The sequence below is a fragment of the Procambarus clarkii genome, chromosome 62 (genome assembly GCF_040958095.1).
Source record: "Procambarus clarkii isolate CNS0578487 chromosome 62, FALCON_Pclarkii_2.0, whole genome shotgun sequence".
NCBI lineage: Eukaryota > Metazoa > Arthropoda > Malacostraca > Decapoda > Cambaridae > Procambarus > Procambarus clarkii.
This window is the reverse complement of record NC_091211.1, coordinates 19,589,896-19,607,901: the sequence shown is the minus strand read 5'-3', so window position 1 is coordinate 19,607,901 and position 18,006 is coordinate 19,589,896. Positions and strand designations below refer to the sequence as shown.

Below are 18,006 nucleotides of genomic sequence, written 5' to 3'. Positions count from 1 at the left end.
ACCTGGTGGTGCCCAGGTCTGTCCCCCCCCCCTTCCCCTTTTTTCCTCTCCCCTTCCTTCTCTTTTTTCACTTCCCATTCCCCCACTCCCCTTCCCTCAACTTTTTTTGACCATCTCTTCCCTTTTTCCTTCCACTTCATCCCTCCACCCCTTCTCTTTTCTCCCCCATCTCCTCCTCTTTTTCTCCCCGTTGGGAGCCTGACAGCTGAATGGACAGCACTTCGGATTCGTAGTCCTGAGGTTCCGGGTTCAATCCCTGGTGGAGGCGGAAACAAATGGGCAAAAGCTTTTTCACCCTGATGCCCCTGTTACCTAGCAGTAAATAGGTACCTGGTAGTTAGACAGCTGCTATGGGCTGCTTCCTGGGGGGTGTGTAACAAAAAGGAGGCCTGGTCGTGGAATGGGCCGCAAGGATGCTAAGCCCCGAAATCATCTCAAAATAACCTCAAGATATACCTCCCCCACCTCCTTTTCTGCTCCTCTCATTTCTCCCCAACCTCTCTTCTCTTTTCCCCTTATTATTCTTCTCCACTTCCTCCTCCTTTTCCCAGCCTCTTTCCCCATTCCCCCTCTCAAAATGTGGAATATTTGCACTTGGCAAACATGTTATTCTTACTATTGTTACTTATATGCAATGTTGAACTTGTTTAGAATTGGAAAACCAGACCCTCCCCATTTTCAACTTCATAGAAATTGCAGGGATTCTCAATGAGAGCTGATTCTATTAAAGTGGAGCACTGGGGCTGACCTTGCCCTGCTGATGATGGTTATGTTCGTACTTCCAATGTGTCTTCCTGAAAACTTTGGCTAACCCCAAGTGTTAGTAACCCCTCAGACAAATAACAAAACAAATAGTTTTTCTTTTTATAGATATACTGTACTGTTATAAATAATTCTGCCTTTCTATGTGACCTCTTCTCATTGGCTCCCTGAGCTACGCAACTTGGATGCTCCAAATCTAAGTTACGACACCAGGCTCTTAATGAATCCTGAGCCACCTAGAGACTAGGGCCAGAATCTGATCCCCTTCTGTAGAGGTATGGGGAAGTCTGGGGATAAAAGAACCACAGAACCGATGGAAATTCCACAAAGGTGGTGCACAAAAACAAGCAACTGCTTGGACAACACTTACAACCTCGATATGAACTGTGTGTACGCTTGTTGTCTAGGTCCAACTGCTAGTTGGCACCACTTGCCTATCAAAAGATGGTGGCACCATATAATACAAGGGTCTCAGTTGGTCACTCCAAGGTATTCATTCGCCTGGTGCAGTTAATTCTGATTGCCTTGTTTATTTTACTGGTAATGGTCTTAGCCAAGCGTTACTTTCGTTTTGGACTTTGTCCTGTGCAGGGCCTGTACTTGTATGTGTTCCTTTTCGAGCTTTACATGTTCTTTTTTGTGCCAGCATGTTGCATGTTCTCTGATTGCTAGTTTGCCTTGGCTGCATGTGACCCAAGTTGCTTTTTCTGGTTGCCATTGGCATTGCCTCTGCTTTCATGGTTCTTTTCCTTGAGAACATTTAGTAGTCAACCTCATGGACTTCATTTTGGATAGGGCATGTGCTTCTGCTTCTCTGCATGGCCTTGTGGTTGGGGTGAGCCAGTGTTGGTGTTTCTTTATTTTGGTGCACTGTTGGTTTCATTTCATATTTCTAGGCACTGGCAAGAGCTTGTGCCTCCTTTCACTGCATTTTCTCAGGTTGAAAATTGGGGAGTTTTTGCGGTATTCTGCCCAGCACCAGCCACGAGAAAGTTATGGCTCTCCGCTCTGAGCCTGTTGTCAGAGTTTCTGGCTTTCAAAGGTGTTATTCAGCTATGGTGTATGCCAATGACCTGATGTTCTGTTCCTGCCATTCCACCTGTCAGGTTGATAGTGGCTTTCATCTCCAGAGTTGTGAGATCTGTCATCATTGGACCTCTTAGACACTGATTCTTATTTCCTGTGTTTAGAACCTTAAAGTTATCTGCATTGATCTCAAATGGAGCAAAATATTTTTTTCTTTAACTGAATAGTAAAAATATGGAATTGCTTGCCAAGTGACATAATTCAGTGTAATACCCTGCATACATTTAGAAATAGAATGGACTAAATTGTACCTCCATAAGTTTTCCATAAACAGCCTAGTTTGGATCTAATGGTGTATTGCTGCTTTTGTAATTCTTTTGTATTCTTTTGTATAATCATTTGTAATATTGTAAATATGAAAATTTACATAATTCTGGCTGATACAGATAAAATGGCAGAAATTTTAGTTAGATAGCCTAAATGGTAACAAAAATGTTCAGTAATATATATGTAGTTGGAAAGATGAATAATTCTTAATTTGCATCAAAGTAAAGTGCTTCATATTGACAAAATACTAAAGACAGATACCTAGATACAGAACACTCTTTACTCTTGAGTAAAATTTACCAGTTGACCATACTCGCTTCTTCCAGCGAGTTGCTTCAAATTAGCTTTAAATGCATAAATTTAGTGTTTCACAATGGAAGAAAATGTAAACTTGAAAGCATATTTTTTGCATAAATTAAGCTATGCTCATGACATCCTAATAAGAAGTAAAATGGTTTACAGTAGAATATTGTGTACTTAGCAGTAACTAAAGGGGGAGTGAGATCTATACTTTACTTTCCCACCTCCTTGCCTTTTGTGCTTGGCACTCAATTTTTTACATCTATTTACATTAAAGTTATTTGCTATCACACTCCAGTAATTATCCACAGTAGCACCCCATCACTATAAGACTTAAGTGTTTGTTTCATGAATTATCAAATATATTGCAGTCCTGCATATACAATACAAATATATTAATTGCGTCTTAACAAGCCATTTCCATCTAGCCTTGTTCTTTACCATATCTGGTTGCTTGTTTGACTTGTTTCATCACACGCCATGGCCTCCCACCTTTTTTTCACCACTATAACTTTACTTTTGTTCACATTTACTTTAACTTTCAAATTGAGGTCATCGTTTATTAATCTCCTGGGGAAACTTTGGTTATTATGTTACAGTTGGGGAACTACAGAGTGACCCACCAGATACAGTTGTTTCATTACATTCGACATTTGATTTTCCCTGTAATTTGTGCTACTGGTTTAAGATGCAATTTTTGCTTCCCATGTGGCTCTCCTGGTTTTGTAAATTTTTCTGGGTTTTCCAGAGGATGTGCCTCTGCTTTCTTGGTATTTGGTATCTTCTGGATGTGCTCATTGCACACCGTGCATCATTCCCTGCTTTGTGCAGGTCGGCAGTCAATCCTTGGCCGTTAAAGTGGTTGGGCACCATTCCATTTTCCCCATCCCATCCCATCCCATCCCAAATCCTTATCCTGATCTCTTCCTAATGTTATAGTCATAATGGCTTGGCACTTTCTCCTGATAGTTCCCTTCCCCTTATGTAACTTTTTGAGAGATTTGTCTTAAGATTTTATCTGATTTTGATACTAAAGCCTTTGCTCAGGTTGTGGTTTTGCTGTCTCTAACTCTGGTATGACATGGTCCACCGTGTGGTGCATAGCTTAATGCAGTACTCCTCCTAGAGGTGCACAACTGGGTTTGCATGTGTATTGGGAAGACTGCTTATGAGGTATAAGTATAGTATGGTCAGTTTGGTAGAAATTACATTTTCCGTGTTGAAATTAATGTTATAATGAAAATTGGGCTAAAACGGAAATGTTGTGTAGCAATCTTTAACAATTTGATGGTCAATGGCACTTGTTAGTGGCACTTTTGATAACAGATGGTTTTTAGGTATACAGAATGATGCTTGTTTACAAGTACTGTACCTCCATAATACTTAAACTAGTATGAAATGTACATTTCTTGTTAACAATCCATTCTTATCCAAAAGTTGGACTGAAATGTTTATTTCATTAATGTTTTGCTTTTGGCCTTCACTTTAGGACCTCCTCTTGAAATTAAATATTTGTACAGGAACCCATCCTCAAGATCTCGTTACAATAAGTACAGAATAAAGACTTACCATTTCACTAATGGTAGGGAAGGGGATGGAGATAGCTACTTTTCATATCCTTCAGTGATGGCAAGATCTTGTTGTAAATTTGTTTAAATAGCTGGTCTGACACTAGTGCATATTCCATGTATTTAAAAAATTTCAGAGTCTGATGTCCCTTCAAATGGCGTTTGTAAATCGGTTACCACCGCTACCAACGGTATATCGAGCCACCTTGCAAGTGGAGTAGACCGACTGCCTTCGTTTTCTCATGCACCAGTGCCTCCTTTACCACCTCAAGCAGAAACTTTGAAGGCCAGGGCTAACCAGGCATTTGCAGCAGAGAAATACATTACTGCCCTCCAGCTGTATAATCAAGCAGCACAGTTAAGCCCAAATTCTGCAGTTCTTTATAGCAATCGAGCTGCAGCACTAATGAAGAGAAAGTGGTGAGCATTGAATGGAGCTTTATTTATCTGTACTGTATTTAGAAAGCTGTTACTCATTCAAACAAACAAAAAATGGTATAGTATAAAATGTGTTATATAAATGTATACATGCCTTTTATATAAATTTAGGAAACAATTACAGTATAGAAAATTGCAAGAATTGTACATGTTTGTTTAGCAGTTAAGTTAATAGTTTCACAGTTAAAAAAAAAAAAGTTAGTAGTTCTGTAGAAAAATGTAAGACTTAACACTTTCGCTTGCCCTGCAGGCAACCCGACACGCACCCGCAAGAAAGGCCGAGCATTGGCCGTGAGCACGCAAACCACAGTGAAATGTTTATACTCTTTTTAGACTCTCACCTCAATTTTCGTGCTGCGTCATTCATTTGGTATCAAATTGTTCGCAATATCAAGGCGTACATTTTAAACCCTGTCCTATAATATTTTGATAATAAATGGAATTTGTGAAAATTTATTAATTGATAACGGCATTATCATCATCAGGGACTCTGTGTATTTTGGTTTTATGACGTCGATACCGTCATCGGGACGCGAAAGTGTTAAGAGTTTCTTGTAGATGAGATTATCCCACTAGGATCAGTACAGTTTAAAAAGGAAAAAGTTCAGTATTCTTTGCCCTTGTCTAAAGTGCTTCTCTCACATCTGAAGTTTTTTCTTTTCTTTTTTTCTCTTTATCTTTCTCTGACCCCCCCATCCCCCCAAAATATCTCCATTTAAATTTTTACCTTGCTGCTTAGCTTATTTCATAAGCCTTCCACTATAGAGTAGCATCTTTTTCTTTTTAGTACCATTTCATCCATTTTGCCAAGTTCTCATAATAAAGTAATTGTATTGTGCATCTTAAAGATTCAAGTTTCCTAATATTTTCTCTTGAATTGAAGTCAAAATGCATTATTTTATTAAGGAGAGTTAATGATGTGCGAGTGTAAAATTCAAAGGAATACGTATATCAAAATATTAAATTTCTGAAAGTTGATAAATAAATTAATGAATACAGTAGTATGTAATTTTCATGTCTCGACCATAAAAGTTTCGCTATATAAATCGGGTAAGCTGAGTAAAGTTGGTTAATGATAGTGTGAACAGTTAAGAGAGATGTCAGTGTTGCAAAGAAATTCCAACTTTCAATTAAGAATACTTATCATTGTTGGGCATAAAGGGTGTAAAGACTTAAAAATTAATTGGATTAGAGGTTAATTGAATAAACATTAAATATAATTTTAAATTTACATAGTTCCTCTTTTAAAAAACAATAAGATTATGTAATTCATTTTTATTGTTTTTTGTTTTTAAAGGGAAGGAGATATATATGCTGCATTAAAGGATTGCTTCACTGCACTAGACATTGATCCACACCATGTTAAGGCACACTTCAGGTAACTGACTTAAATTACCATTTTGATAATTGGAATTTATCTGGTGGAAAAGTATGCTCATGGATGGGACCAGGATAAGCATTTGGGATGGGGGTAAGGAATGGTGCTCACCCTTGCTGTTGGGAAGGGCACATGACAGGTGGGTGGACAGCGCTTCGGATTCGTAGTCCTAAGGTCCCTGGTCGAGGCAGAGACAAATGGGCAAAATGTTTGTTTCACCCTGATGCCCCTGTTACCTAGCAGTAAATGGGTACCTGGGAGTTAGACAGCTGCTACGGGCTGCTTCCTGGGGGTGGAGGCCTGGTCGAGTACCAGGTCGCAGGGACACTAAGCCCCGAAATCATCTCAAGATAACCACTCACTTGGACAGTCGGGGATTGAACGCCAACCTGCATGAAGCAATTTGGATTGCTTCCCGGTGGTTCATTCCCTGAACCGAGGGGGTTTGATGCGGTCCTTGGCTCTTTGGGGTTGGTCACTTTGGGTGACTCGTCTGCTGAGTTCTCGGGGTTTGGCTCTCCTGGCAGTTCACGTCAGAGGGGTGTCCAACCTCCTGGCGGACTGCCTTTCCCGGTTTGTTCTCATGTCCTCTGAATGGACGGACGCCACGGACTCATTCAGTTGGCTCTGCCAGACGTTCGGGTGCCCGGAGGTGGGCCTCTTTGTGTCGGCATGGTCGAGGCATCTTCTGGTATATGTGGCATCCTTCCCTGACCGCGAGGCTGTCGGGATCGATGCCTTTCGGCAGGACTGAATGAGATGGGGATTCCTGTACCTCTTTCCTCCGATTCAGCTGTTGCTCCAGGTCCTGGCTCGCTTGGTGACTTACCAGAGGCGAGTTGTCCTCTTGGCCTGGTGGTGACCGGCCCAGCCGTGGTTTCCAGCACTGCTTGCCCAGTGTCCGAACCTGGAGGTTTTTCCGCGGTTCCACCTCTTTCAGAAGATCGGCCCAGTTCGTTAAGAGACTGGTTCGCTCTTCTCCGTAAGTCTTCATGTTTGGTATTTTTGACTAGTTTATCACCAGTTGTATGGTGATCCAGTGGCTTCGTTGATGGTGTCCCACCTGCGGGCTTCGTCTCGGAGGCAGTATGAAGTTTCCTGGCGGTCCTTCCATTTCTTTTTGACTCTTCGTCGTTGTACTTCGCTTTCGGTTTGGGTGGTGGTGTCCTTTCTCTCGTGGTTGTTCCAGGACCGTCATCTTATGCCGAATACTGTCGCCTCGTATAGTGCTGCGCTGGCGGAGCTTGCTTTCCGTATAGATGTTACTTCTGCGCCGTTTCGCAAGCTGTCTCGTGCGTTCTTTCACCTCCAGCCTGCTCATGCATCGCCTGAGCCATCCTGGTCTTTGGACAGTGCTCTCTTATCTCTCTCCTCCTCAGTTTGTTGTTGCCCCCTTTGGTTTGGGATTGTTTTTCGAAGGCTCTTTTCCTATTGGCATTGACCTCTGGGGGTCAGGTTGGGGAGCTTCATGTTCTCCTCCAGAGCAGGGGTTTCTGCTCTTTCGGTCGTGGAGATAGGTTTGTTCATCTGCAGCCGTCTCCTTCTTTTCTGGCGAAGAATGACATTGCTGCTTTCCGCAGGGGTCCTTGGGTTGTTGATGCTTGGTTGGTCAGGCTGGGGGTGCATTATGTTCTGTGTCCAGTTGCGGCCCTCTGCCGTTATTTGCACGCCACAGCTTCTGTGTCTGGGAACACGCTTTGAGTTGATCCGGTTTCCCTATTCCCTGTTCGCGGGTACAGGTCTCTCAGGTTGTCCGGAGGATTATTAAGTCTTAGTCAGCCTGTGGTCTATCCCCATGCCATGATGTTCGTAAGTTCGCTGCTCTTGCTACCGTTTTTGGGAACATGTCTTGGGCTGACATTCGGGCACGGGGTTTTTGGCAGTTGAACAGGGTCCTGCCTGCATGCTACCTCGTGAACTACCTCTCGACTTCGAGTTGAGGTGTGGAGCACCGACCTTCTCTCGGGTAAGTCCCCTTTTTTCCTTCGTGCATGGTGAAGTAGCTCCAGGGAGCCATAGGGGCTCCCCCCAGAAAACCAGCATTGAATGTAATGAAACTCTATTTTCTGGGTGAGTCCCCGAGGCTTCCCAGCAACCCTACCTCCCTCCGGTTGGCAGTTTTCACGTATTTTGATATCCAGCCTCGGAACTGGAGGTGTGGATCGCCGGCGCGAGGGTCTGGGGCTCCCCCTTCCCGGAGAAGAGGGGGAGCTGCACAGACAAGCGATGCAGTTCGTGTAACATCATGATTGTTTGCTCGTTTTCCCTTGGGAATTCTGTCCATTTGTTTCGTTATTTTCGCTGGTTTTACCAGAATAGGAGTTTGTTTTGGGGCGCTTGCCTTTCTGGGTGCCTCTCCTGGTCGATGGCACATATAGAATGTTCCAAAATCACATGTGCATTTCTATAGGCCATTGCCCCTCGTGCCTCTCTGAGGGGGCCAGGTTCTGGTCGTGGTCCCCGGTAGGCCTAGAAATCCACCTACATCGACTGATGCCAAAAATTAGGACTATCCCTATCAGCCTGGATAGCTTCAGGGAGCCTTCGGGACTCGGCCAGAAAATGGCGTTTCATTACATTCAATGCTGGTTTTATGTTCAAAAACCAAAAAAGCACAAAAATGATGAAATTCTTCACAAAGAATCCAAGCATCATCATCACTAGGCAGGAAGACACTGGTAATCTGAAGCGTGACGCTCGCGGTGGACTTGTACGTGTATAAACAAACTACGACCCCCAAGACAAACAAACTACAACAACCGAATCTAGAAATTGAGTGAGAGCCAAAAACTACGAAAACAGGGGTCTATGAGAACCGAGGTTCCACTGTATATAGATAAGCATGTATTTATTTGTATATGAAAGACAAGGAGCAATTTACAGTACTGTATTTATGTACTATATTTTAAAATCATCATTGAATTGAGAAAGTTGGTAACTGATCTAAAAAGATGTCTAAAGAAAATTAATTAAATAAGATTACATGGGGCTGCTAACAAGGCAAAATTTTCAATTGAATATTTTAGTAATTTTTATTAATATGTATTTCCTCTGCTTGTTTTGTAGATTAGCTCGATGTTTGCATCAACTAGGACGAGAACAAGAGGCACAACTTTGTCTTAATGAGTTCAGAAGGCAGCATCCTGACCACAGTGCCTCACCTGCATGTACTACACTTGCCCATGACATTGCTACTTCCATTTTGCACCAGCAAAGTGGTGGTGGTAATGGTGGTGGTAGTAGTGGTGGTGGAGGAAGTGGAAGTGGAGGTGGTGGTGGTGGTGGTGGTAAGTCCTTTTAAGCTTACAGTTTTTACCATTGTTATTTCAAATGGGTACTGTATGTGTAATTTGTTTACAATACATATACAGTAATGTAAACTTTGTACCTTTTTGAAAGACTAGCCAATGAAATTAAAATATGCAGAGCACGTAACACCTTGGGGCTCTATCATTTCTATAAAATATTTGGTCTGTTCAATTACTTGACAGTTTGATTGTCCATTTGTACATTTCTTTGCAACATGTATATTCAATAAAATATTGAATTAAAAATCAGTAGATCAGTCATAGTTTAGCATAGTTGTTTTAAAGCTTCCCAGGTCTTTTTAATGATTCAATAGTACAGTACTGTATACAGAAGAGGATGTTTCACATTTACTGCAAAGTCTTGAGTGATGGTGGATTTTAGGGTTCCTTTTTTGTGGAACCTTTAAGCTAGAAGTTTGTGAAGTATTCCACAGTGTGCTGGAACCCATTAGATGGATATATCATATCCTTTTGAAAAATGTTTATGGAGAAGTTGTAAGCATGAGTTGACAAGCACTGCATGTTTTGGTGTAGTATGGAATGCACTGAGTTGCACTTTTGGAGTAAATTAGATTTTGTATTTCTGAACTGGTAATATTGTAATTACTTGAAGAGCTTGGTATAAAATATACAGTAGTGCTGTGAATATTGATAACCTGTGACAGTTCATTGTTGTACAGGATGAGAGATCTATCTGTGTAAATTGCAGTGATATTGGGGTAGCAGTTTTTCATTGTGCACACGAAGGTTGAGACCGTGGCTGATTTTTGCATGTTGCCTCCTGGTTATCTGTGTTAGTTGTGTATGACAAAGTGGAAATAGGTTGTGTGTGAGAGAGAGAGGGGAAGGGGGCCAAGTTTTTTTTATATATTTGATTCAAGATTGGAATTTATAGTACAGTATTGTAATTCATATTTTTTAACTAGTTATCATACAGTATTTAATTTTTTTAATTTTCTATTTTTGTAGGAAATAATGGTGATGGAGACAGTGACGATGAAGGGCTCCTGGGTAGTCTTCCAACTCCAAGCACTCAGGAGCAAGATTGGCGGACACGAGCAGCCGATTACTACAAGTCTTACTGTGGCCACTGCAATACTACCACAGACATTAAAGAAGCAGTTTTCCTTGGAAAGTAATTGTCACTCATAATTATGTATGTTAAATCTTTGCTAGACAGATACTGGAAACACTTCCTTGGAGAAAGTAAGGGAAAAATAACTCTACCGTTAATGGTTAGCACCTCTGGCTACACTCGCCTGCATTGCCACAACTTTACATTGTACTTTCAATGAATAAGATGTTCCTATATTAGCCTCTCCTCTTATATTTGTGTTATTTTCTCCTATTTCTCTCCTATCGGTTCCTACTCACATTTTTTTCCTGAAGCCATTCTCATTCTTTTTCACAAATGTAAAATCAAAAACCTCCACCCATTACCCTGTATTTTGTTTAAATGAAGACTTTGAACAAAATATAGGATTCAAAGCAGTCGAACATGTCCATGGTGGGAAAGCATAATGTAAAAGATCTGACGTCTTTAAAGGTCTGATGATCTAGTGTTTAGGGAGTACTGTATAACCAGCAAATATAGCATCAGCTAGAAAAATTATAGGATGGATTACAAGAACTTTCAAATCCATGGATCCCATCACAGTACTATTCAAATCACTTTCTGTCCCATCTTGAGTTCTGCTCGATACATGCTAGGAGAGCAAGAGAGATTACTGGAACAGAGGGAATACAAAACATGTACAGCATACATAAACACGACAAAGCACTTAAACTACTGGGATCATCTCGGTGCTTTCAAAATTTACTCTAGAAAGGAGGCGAGAGGTATCCAATAATGTATAAATGGAAAATACTAAAGGGCAAGGTGCTAATTTGCAAAGTAAAATAACATACTGGAGTGAACAATATGGAAGGAAATGCAGAATAGTCACTAAAGAGTAGGTGTGCCATAGGCACAATTAGAGAACACTACATGAATACCAGAGGTCCACAGTTTTCAAAATCCTCCCAGCAAGTGTAAAAAATACTGTCAAAACAAAAGTGGAAGTCTTCAAGGAAAAAGGGAAACTCAAACTTCCTGTTAAGTGCTGTATATGAGTACGGTACAGTACTGTGTGTTTTGGATTGACAACATTTACCATTTTATTCATGAAACACCTTAAGGAAAATGACAATTAAGTTCAGACTAATTAAGAATAATTGTTATTCACACTTTTCTCCATAAAAAATATTGTATCAGTGCTTTGCACTTGACATTTGGTAATTTTTAGGTGCTGTGAACAAATCCACAAGCGCCTTGAGGGTTCAAACCTAGGCGCTGAGTGTTCCCAGACACGCATTAGTCAACTGTACCCTGAACTGAACATAGGTGTGACCCCTCATCAAGGCCCTTGTGGATTTGTTCACTTGATGTATCACGTTATTGTGATCTCAGTGTGCATTTTAGGTGCTATGTCTCTTTGAGTGACTTTCAATACACATTGTCATGTTTTGTGCTGCAGAGATGGCCAGTTTATTGCTGCTGGTTCCGATGATGGGAACTTGTTTGTTTGGGATCGGCACACAACCAACCTTATACGCGTTATACCAGGAGATGAATCCATTGTCAACTGTGTTCAGTGCCATCCTCACACCTGTCTCCTAGCAACCAGTGGAATTGAATCTGTTGTCAAACTTTGGGCTCCTTTGCCAGAGGTAAGTGTATTTTCTGTATTAAATATAGTATGCATACATTATAATTACCCTGTGGTACATAATTTTCAAGTCCCTATATATATCATTCAAAATGCCAATATGAGAAGAGAAAGATAAGGTAAACAAGGTCAAGGGATGCAGATTTTACCAAGGATTATATGGAGGCATGTGACTGAAAGGTACAGTGGGAAAGCAATATTTCTTATTGAAAATTGGGACATTCTCTAAGGAGGCAAGTATATTTGTGAAACAAGGCATTTCTGATGGTATGATAGTCTGTTTCAAGACGTGCCCATAATTTGATAATTGTGACCATGGAGTGATAGCCCACAAAATGAGGTCAGTAGGAATAACAGTTGAAGTAGGGTGATGGATATTAAATTTTGTAAATCCAAATGCAAAGAGTAACAGTAAACACAATAAAATACTCCAAACGTAGTTAAAAGCTCTGTACCTCAGCACAGTCTTTGCACCACTGATTTTCCTTATTCTCATATCAGATATAGACACAAATACAGGTCACAGCTTTGTGTCATTTTTTGCACATGATACAAAAATCAGCATGAAAATTACATCTGCAGAAGACATTTGAAAACTGCAAGCTGATTATTAATAAAGTTTTTGATTATGCAGCAGAAAATAACTTTGTTTAAAAGTGATAAATTCCAGGTACTTGGGTATGGTAAAAATGAAGACCTTAAACAAAGTACAGGGTACAAAACAATAAAATGTGCCCATTGTAGGAAAGAAACATGTACAGGATCTGGGAATAATGATGTTTGACGACTTAACATTTAAGGAGTCTGTTAGAAAAAAGTGATAGGGTGGATTTCAAGAACCTTCAAATCCAGGGATCCCATTGCAGTGCTCATACTACTCAAATTGCTGGTGCTATCTCATCATGAATACTGCTAGATACTCACATACCCTTTCAGAGCAGGAGAGATTGCTAAAACAGAGGGAATACAGAGAACACACATGGTATGCATACACAATAGAGCAATAGATCTGGAAGATCCTGTGTATCGAATTTACTCAGTTTCTATGATCGAGCAACAGAGATATTACAGGAAAGAGATGGTTGGGTAGACTGCATCTATCTGGACCTAAAAAAGGCTTTTGACAGAGTTCCACATAAGAGGTTGTTCTGGAAACTGGAAAATATTGGAGGAGTGACAGGTACGCTTCTAACATGGATGAAAAATTTTGACTGATAGAAAAATGAGGGTTGTGATCAGAGGCAATGTATCGGACTGGAGAAATGTCACAAGTGGAGTACCACAGGGTTCAGTTCTTGCACCAGTGATGTTTATTGTCTACATAAATGATCTACCAGTTGGTATACAGAATTATATGAACATGTTTGCTGATGATGCTAAGATAATAGGAAGGATAAGAAACTTAGATGATTGTCATGCCCTTCAAGAAGACCTGGACAAAATAAGTACATGGAGCGCCACTTGGCAAATGGAATTTAATGTTAATAAATGCCATGTTATGGAATGTGGAATAGGAGAACATAGACCCCCACACAACCTATATATTATGTGAGAAATCTTTAAAGAATTCTGATAAAGAAAGAGATCTAGGGGTGGTTCTAGATAGAAGACTATCACCTGAGGACCACATAAAGAATATTGTGCAAGGAGCCTATGCCACGCCGGTCGGCCGAGCGGACAGCACGCGGGACTTGTGATCCTGTGGTCCTGGGTTCGATCCCAGGCGCCGGCGAGAAACAATGGGCAGAGTTTCTTTCACCCTATGCCCCTGTTACCTAGCAGTAAATTAGGTACCCGAGTGTTAGTCAGCTGTCACGGGCTGCTTCCTGGGGGTGGAGGCCTGGTCGAGGACCGGGCCGCGGGGACACTAAAAGCCCCGAAATCATCTCAAGATAACCTCAAGATAACCACGCTTTCTAACTTCAGAATTGCTTTTAAATACATGGATGGCAATATACTAAAGGAATTGTTCACGACTTTTGTTAGGCCAAAGCTAGAATATGCAGCAGTTGTGTGGTGCCCATATCTTAAGAAGCACACTAACAAACTGGAAAAGGTGCAAAGACATGCTACTAAGTGGCTTCCAGAACTGAAGGGCAAGAGCTATGAGAGGTTAGAGGCATTAAATATGCCAAAACTAGAAGACAGAAGAAAAAGAGGTGATATGATCACTACATACAAAAAAGTAACAGGAATTGATAAAATCGATAGAGAAGATTTCCTGAGACCTGGAACTTTAAGAACAAGAGGTCATAGATATAAACTAGCTAAACACAGATGCCGTAGAAATATAAGAAAATTCACTTTCGCAAACAGAGTGGTAGACGGTTGGAACAAGTTAGGGGAGAAGGTGGTGGAGGCCAAGACCGTCAGTAGTTTCAAAGCGTTATATGACAAAGAGTGCTGGGAAGACGGGACACCACGAGCGTAGCTCTCATCCTGTAACTACACTTAGGTAATAGGTAATTACTTAAATAATTAGGATAGACTCGAAGCTCTCAAAATCCTCTTGCTAGAAAGGAGATGGGAGTAATATCAAATAAATGCATGGAAGGTACTGGAATGCCAGGTTCCAAATTTGCACGGTAAAATAACATACTGAAGTGAACGATATGGAAGGAAATGTAGAATAGAGCCAGTGAAGAGTAGAGGTGCCATAGGTACAATCAGAGAATACTGTATGAACATCAGAGGACCACGGTTATTCAACATCCTCCCAGTCATTATAAGAAAATATTGCCGGAACAAAAATGAAGGCCATCAAGAAAAAACTGGACAGGTTTCTGCAAGAAGTGCCAGACCAACTGAGCTGTGGCGGATATGTGGGCTTGTGGACCACTCTAAGCAACAGCCTGTTGGACCAAATTATTAAAAGTCAAGACCTGGGCTGGGCTTGGGAAGTAGAACAACTTCAAGAACCCCATATAGATCTATGTAATAATTGCAAAAGCAGTATGTTTCATTGTTCAAAGAACATAACATGATGTTGTACATACTAGTGCTATATATAATTGAGCAGTCCTATGCACCACATATTTTATTATATAAATTTCTCCAATGACACAATATTGAATATTGTTACTGCAAAAAAAAAAAAAAAAGCCAAGACATTGAAGTATATATATGCAAAAATACTTGTGTGGCAACTCCTGCCCCAAACCTGACCCTGAAGTGACTATGGTGCGATTGCTTGATGAACACTCATGAATTGTGACGTCATCGCAAGATTTCCTCAATTCACCATGGTCAAAGTAAGTTGCATAAATTTGTATTATTATTTTTCCCATAATTAGGGAACACATTAATTATTAAAAGGGGGATAAAAATGTCTCCAGTTTTAAATTTTTCCTTGTACAGTACATTATATGTTATCACACCATAATGCTTTTGTGGAAAGCATTATATACTAATATGTAACTATATATTTCAGATGGATAATGACAGTGAACCATTCTTGGACATAGAAGAGATTGCTCAAGCTAATCAGCAACGCATGCGTGCCGATCCTTTGGAAATGATGCTGATGCATATGGGTAACATGGCACATGTTCTTGGCGGGGGCATAGGAAGTGGTGAAGGAAGAGGGAGTGGAGGAAGACCAAGTCAGGGCAACAATGACAATCCTCCTCGGGATCCATCCCCTGGGGGGCCCAATGACCGAAATATGGCAGATGTACAGTGTCGTACTAGCTGAGATTGAATAAGTTTCCAACACCTCGTTGGCATTCTTCTCCAGCAACAAGACTGTGATGGGCTCCACTGACTTAGGTCTGAATTCTGAAGAACCTTTAAATTAACTTAGGTATTGTAGTCCACAGCATAAAGTCATTGTGAATAGTATGGCTGATTAAATACCAAAGAATGATTCCTGAAATGGGTATTTCAGGGTATGGACCTTTGTTGCAGGAGTCTCCTTAGGTATAGATTGTTTACCAAGTGACTTAGGACAGAGAACATAAACTTAACCTATCCTTTAGCTAGCTTAACAACAACCTTCCAGAATATGGTTCTTAAAAAAAAAATATTGGAACCATCCCAAAAATTGTAATGCAATGAATAATTGAATACATTATTCAGAAATACATATGTAAAGGCAAAACTGTTTTCTTGGTAATTGTTGTTCTCGCAACACAATCTTCATTGGTAATTTATTTTGCTCGTCTTTAACTAGAATGTTGTCTATTGTCCAGCAAAAAGGCTTAAGCACCCTGTCATGCATTTGGCTTGGCGCTTTCTCTGATAGTTCCTTCCCTCCCTGTCGTGCATTCCTATCCTATATACTTGGCACATTAACAATCCTTATACAGTACTGCAATTACACGTGCCACTGTTTTCCTGGGTTTGGTATCCCCTCAACCATTTATACCTTCCTCCCCCCCTCCCCCTCTTCCATTAGGTAGTTGTACCTAAACCACTTCTGAACTCGTGGATACCCACTTGTCTGTCTTCATGTGTGATCCATATTCTTTATATGTAACTAGATGGAGGGGTATCCAGCAGTGCCTGGGTGCCCTTTCCCTTACCTCATTCTTCCCACACCTGACCCTCCCTTTTCCCCATCTACCCTCCCTTCTCCCTATTCACCCCTCCCCCATTTCCCCTCATCTTACATCACCCCTACAAATATGGGTAAGGCAGCTCCCAAGCAGCTGGTCCCCCAACTTTGAACAGACCTTCTCTCCTATTATAGATTGTCGTTTTTGTCCGAAAATGTCTAGTCTGCTTCAACATTCGACAATTCTTCTTTTGCAAATCTATTTCGTACACCTTTTTGGTAAAAACTTATTGCTTTTTTGAAGGTTAAGGGGCATTTTTAACCACAAGCAAGATGGACACATTAAGGTAGCATTACTCCCTTGCACATTCACTCCTCCCTACTGTTGCATCTCTTCTCTTCTATATCATTTTTGTGATGTTATTTTTAAATCAAAATCATGTACATCAAGTGGTTCTTTTACTACCAGTTAACTGAAAATTTTAATTTGTTTCTCAAACAAAGTGTGTTTTCACCACGATGAAATTTGAGGTGTGATATGGTATTGTCAAAGGTGAATTATCGTCACCGCCAAGATATTTTTAATTAGCAGAATAACCACTAAATACTGTAATATCATTAATGATGCTAGAGAGGTTTGCAATTGCAGAATGAGGCAGTGGTTTGGTACCTAATTACATTCTTGTAGTTAGACTATGCTACTAACATTCAGTATACTTTATTGAAATAAGTTATATACCTCCATCATGCAAGTGTTTGCAGTGGCACAGGAATAAGACTTGAGATTATTAATGAAGCTTTCTCTCCATTAAACTGTAGCACAAAAAATTTGAGTGCATTAAGTAATTATGGTAACGCTTTTTCACCAAATACTGGAAAATTGTACCGAATACTAATTAAATTTTAAAGTACCAGTACTGTACAGTATTTAAGCTCCTGCCAAGCTTCAAAGCAACTTTGTGTGTTGGGTTGCTAAATATATTACATATATATATATTGGTGCTGTATTGTGAAGTTTAATGCCTGTATATAATTGTGTGGAGTTTATATTTTGTAAAATGAATTTGATATAATGAACTTACAATGAACAAGAGTTCACTTGTAGTATTTGCCTACAAAGTGTCAGAATACCTCCAGTTGTACTTGTACATACATGTATATGCTTTAAAAAAAATGAGCTCCATAGGAGGTTGGTTTATTGCTATGACTATTGTTTTAATAAAATATTGATTTTCCTTTTTCTTTTTATTTAATTGCTAAGAACTTGCTCCTTTTGGGAATTTGTGCCTTGATGGAAAATTGTGAAACAACTCTAAAAGTAAAAAGAGAGAGGGTAAGAATTACAAAGGGGCAAAGCTTAAGTCACATCATGTTTGTTAAGGTTGGAGCATTTACGTATATATGTTCCGAACCTTAATGGAATCTGACCCATATATCAATCAGGTCAACCCATGTGTTGCGTTTCCAAAAGGGTCGCCCATGTTAGAATCGGTGAACGCCCTAGTAATATTGTTGAAAATGTCTTAATAACTTATTAAACCAAAGGTCTTTTTATGTCAGAAGAACGGCAGAAACTGGATCTATATATGAAAACTCTTTCAGGACAAAGTTTAAAGTAAAACTAAAGATATTTGTAGTTGTATAAAAGTTGCATTTTTCATCGGTCGTAGAGCCGGAAATCCGCAATATTCATCTC

General features: G+C 40.2%; 1 protein-coding gene across 2 annotated transcripts in view; it reads left to right on the top strand.

Annotated features, from left to right (window-relative positions):
- LOC123766482 (WD and tetratricopeptide repeats protein 1) overlaps positions 1 to 17,545 on the top strand; it is a 38,381-nt gene extending 20,836 nt beyond the window's left edge. Inside the window, exons 9-14 of one of the 2 annotated variants that reach the window (XM_069308295.1) lie at positions 4,121 to 4,403; positions 5,719 to 5,799; positions 8,866 to 9,077; positions 10,077 to 10,242; positions 11,624 to 11,816; positions 15,246 to 17,545. In XM_069308295.1, the coding sequence (XP_069164396.1) occupies positions 4,121 to 4,403; positions 5,719 to 5,799; positions 8,866 to 9,077; positions 10,077 to 10,242; positions 11,624 to 11,816; positions 15,246 to 15,509 (1,199 nt within the window). In that variant the 3' untranslated portion in view covers positions 15,510 to 17,545. Of the gene's footprint in view, positions 1 to 4,120; positions 4,404 to 5,718; positions 5,800 to 8,865; positions 9,087 to 10,076; positions 10,243 to 11,623; positions 11,817 to 15,245 lie in introns of both variants that reach the window. The other variant, XM_045755652.2, reaches the window with a different exon arrangement.
- Positions 17,546 to 18,006: the final 461 nt, after the last annotated feature.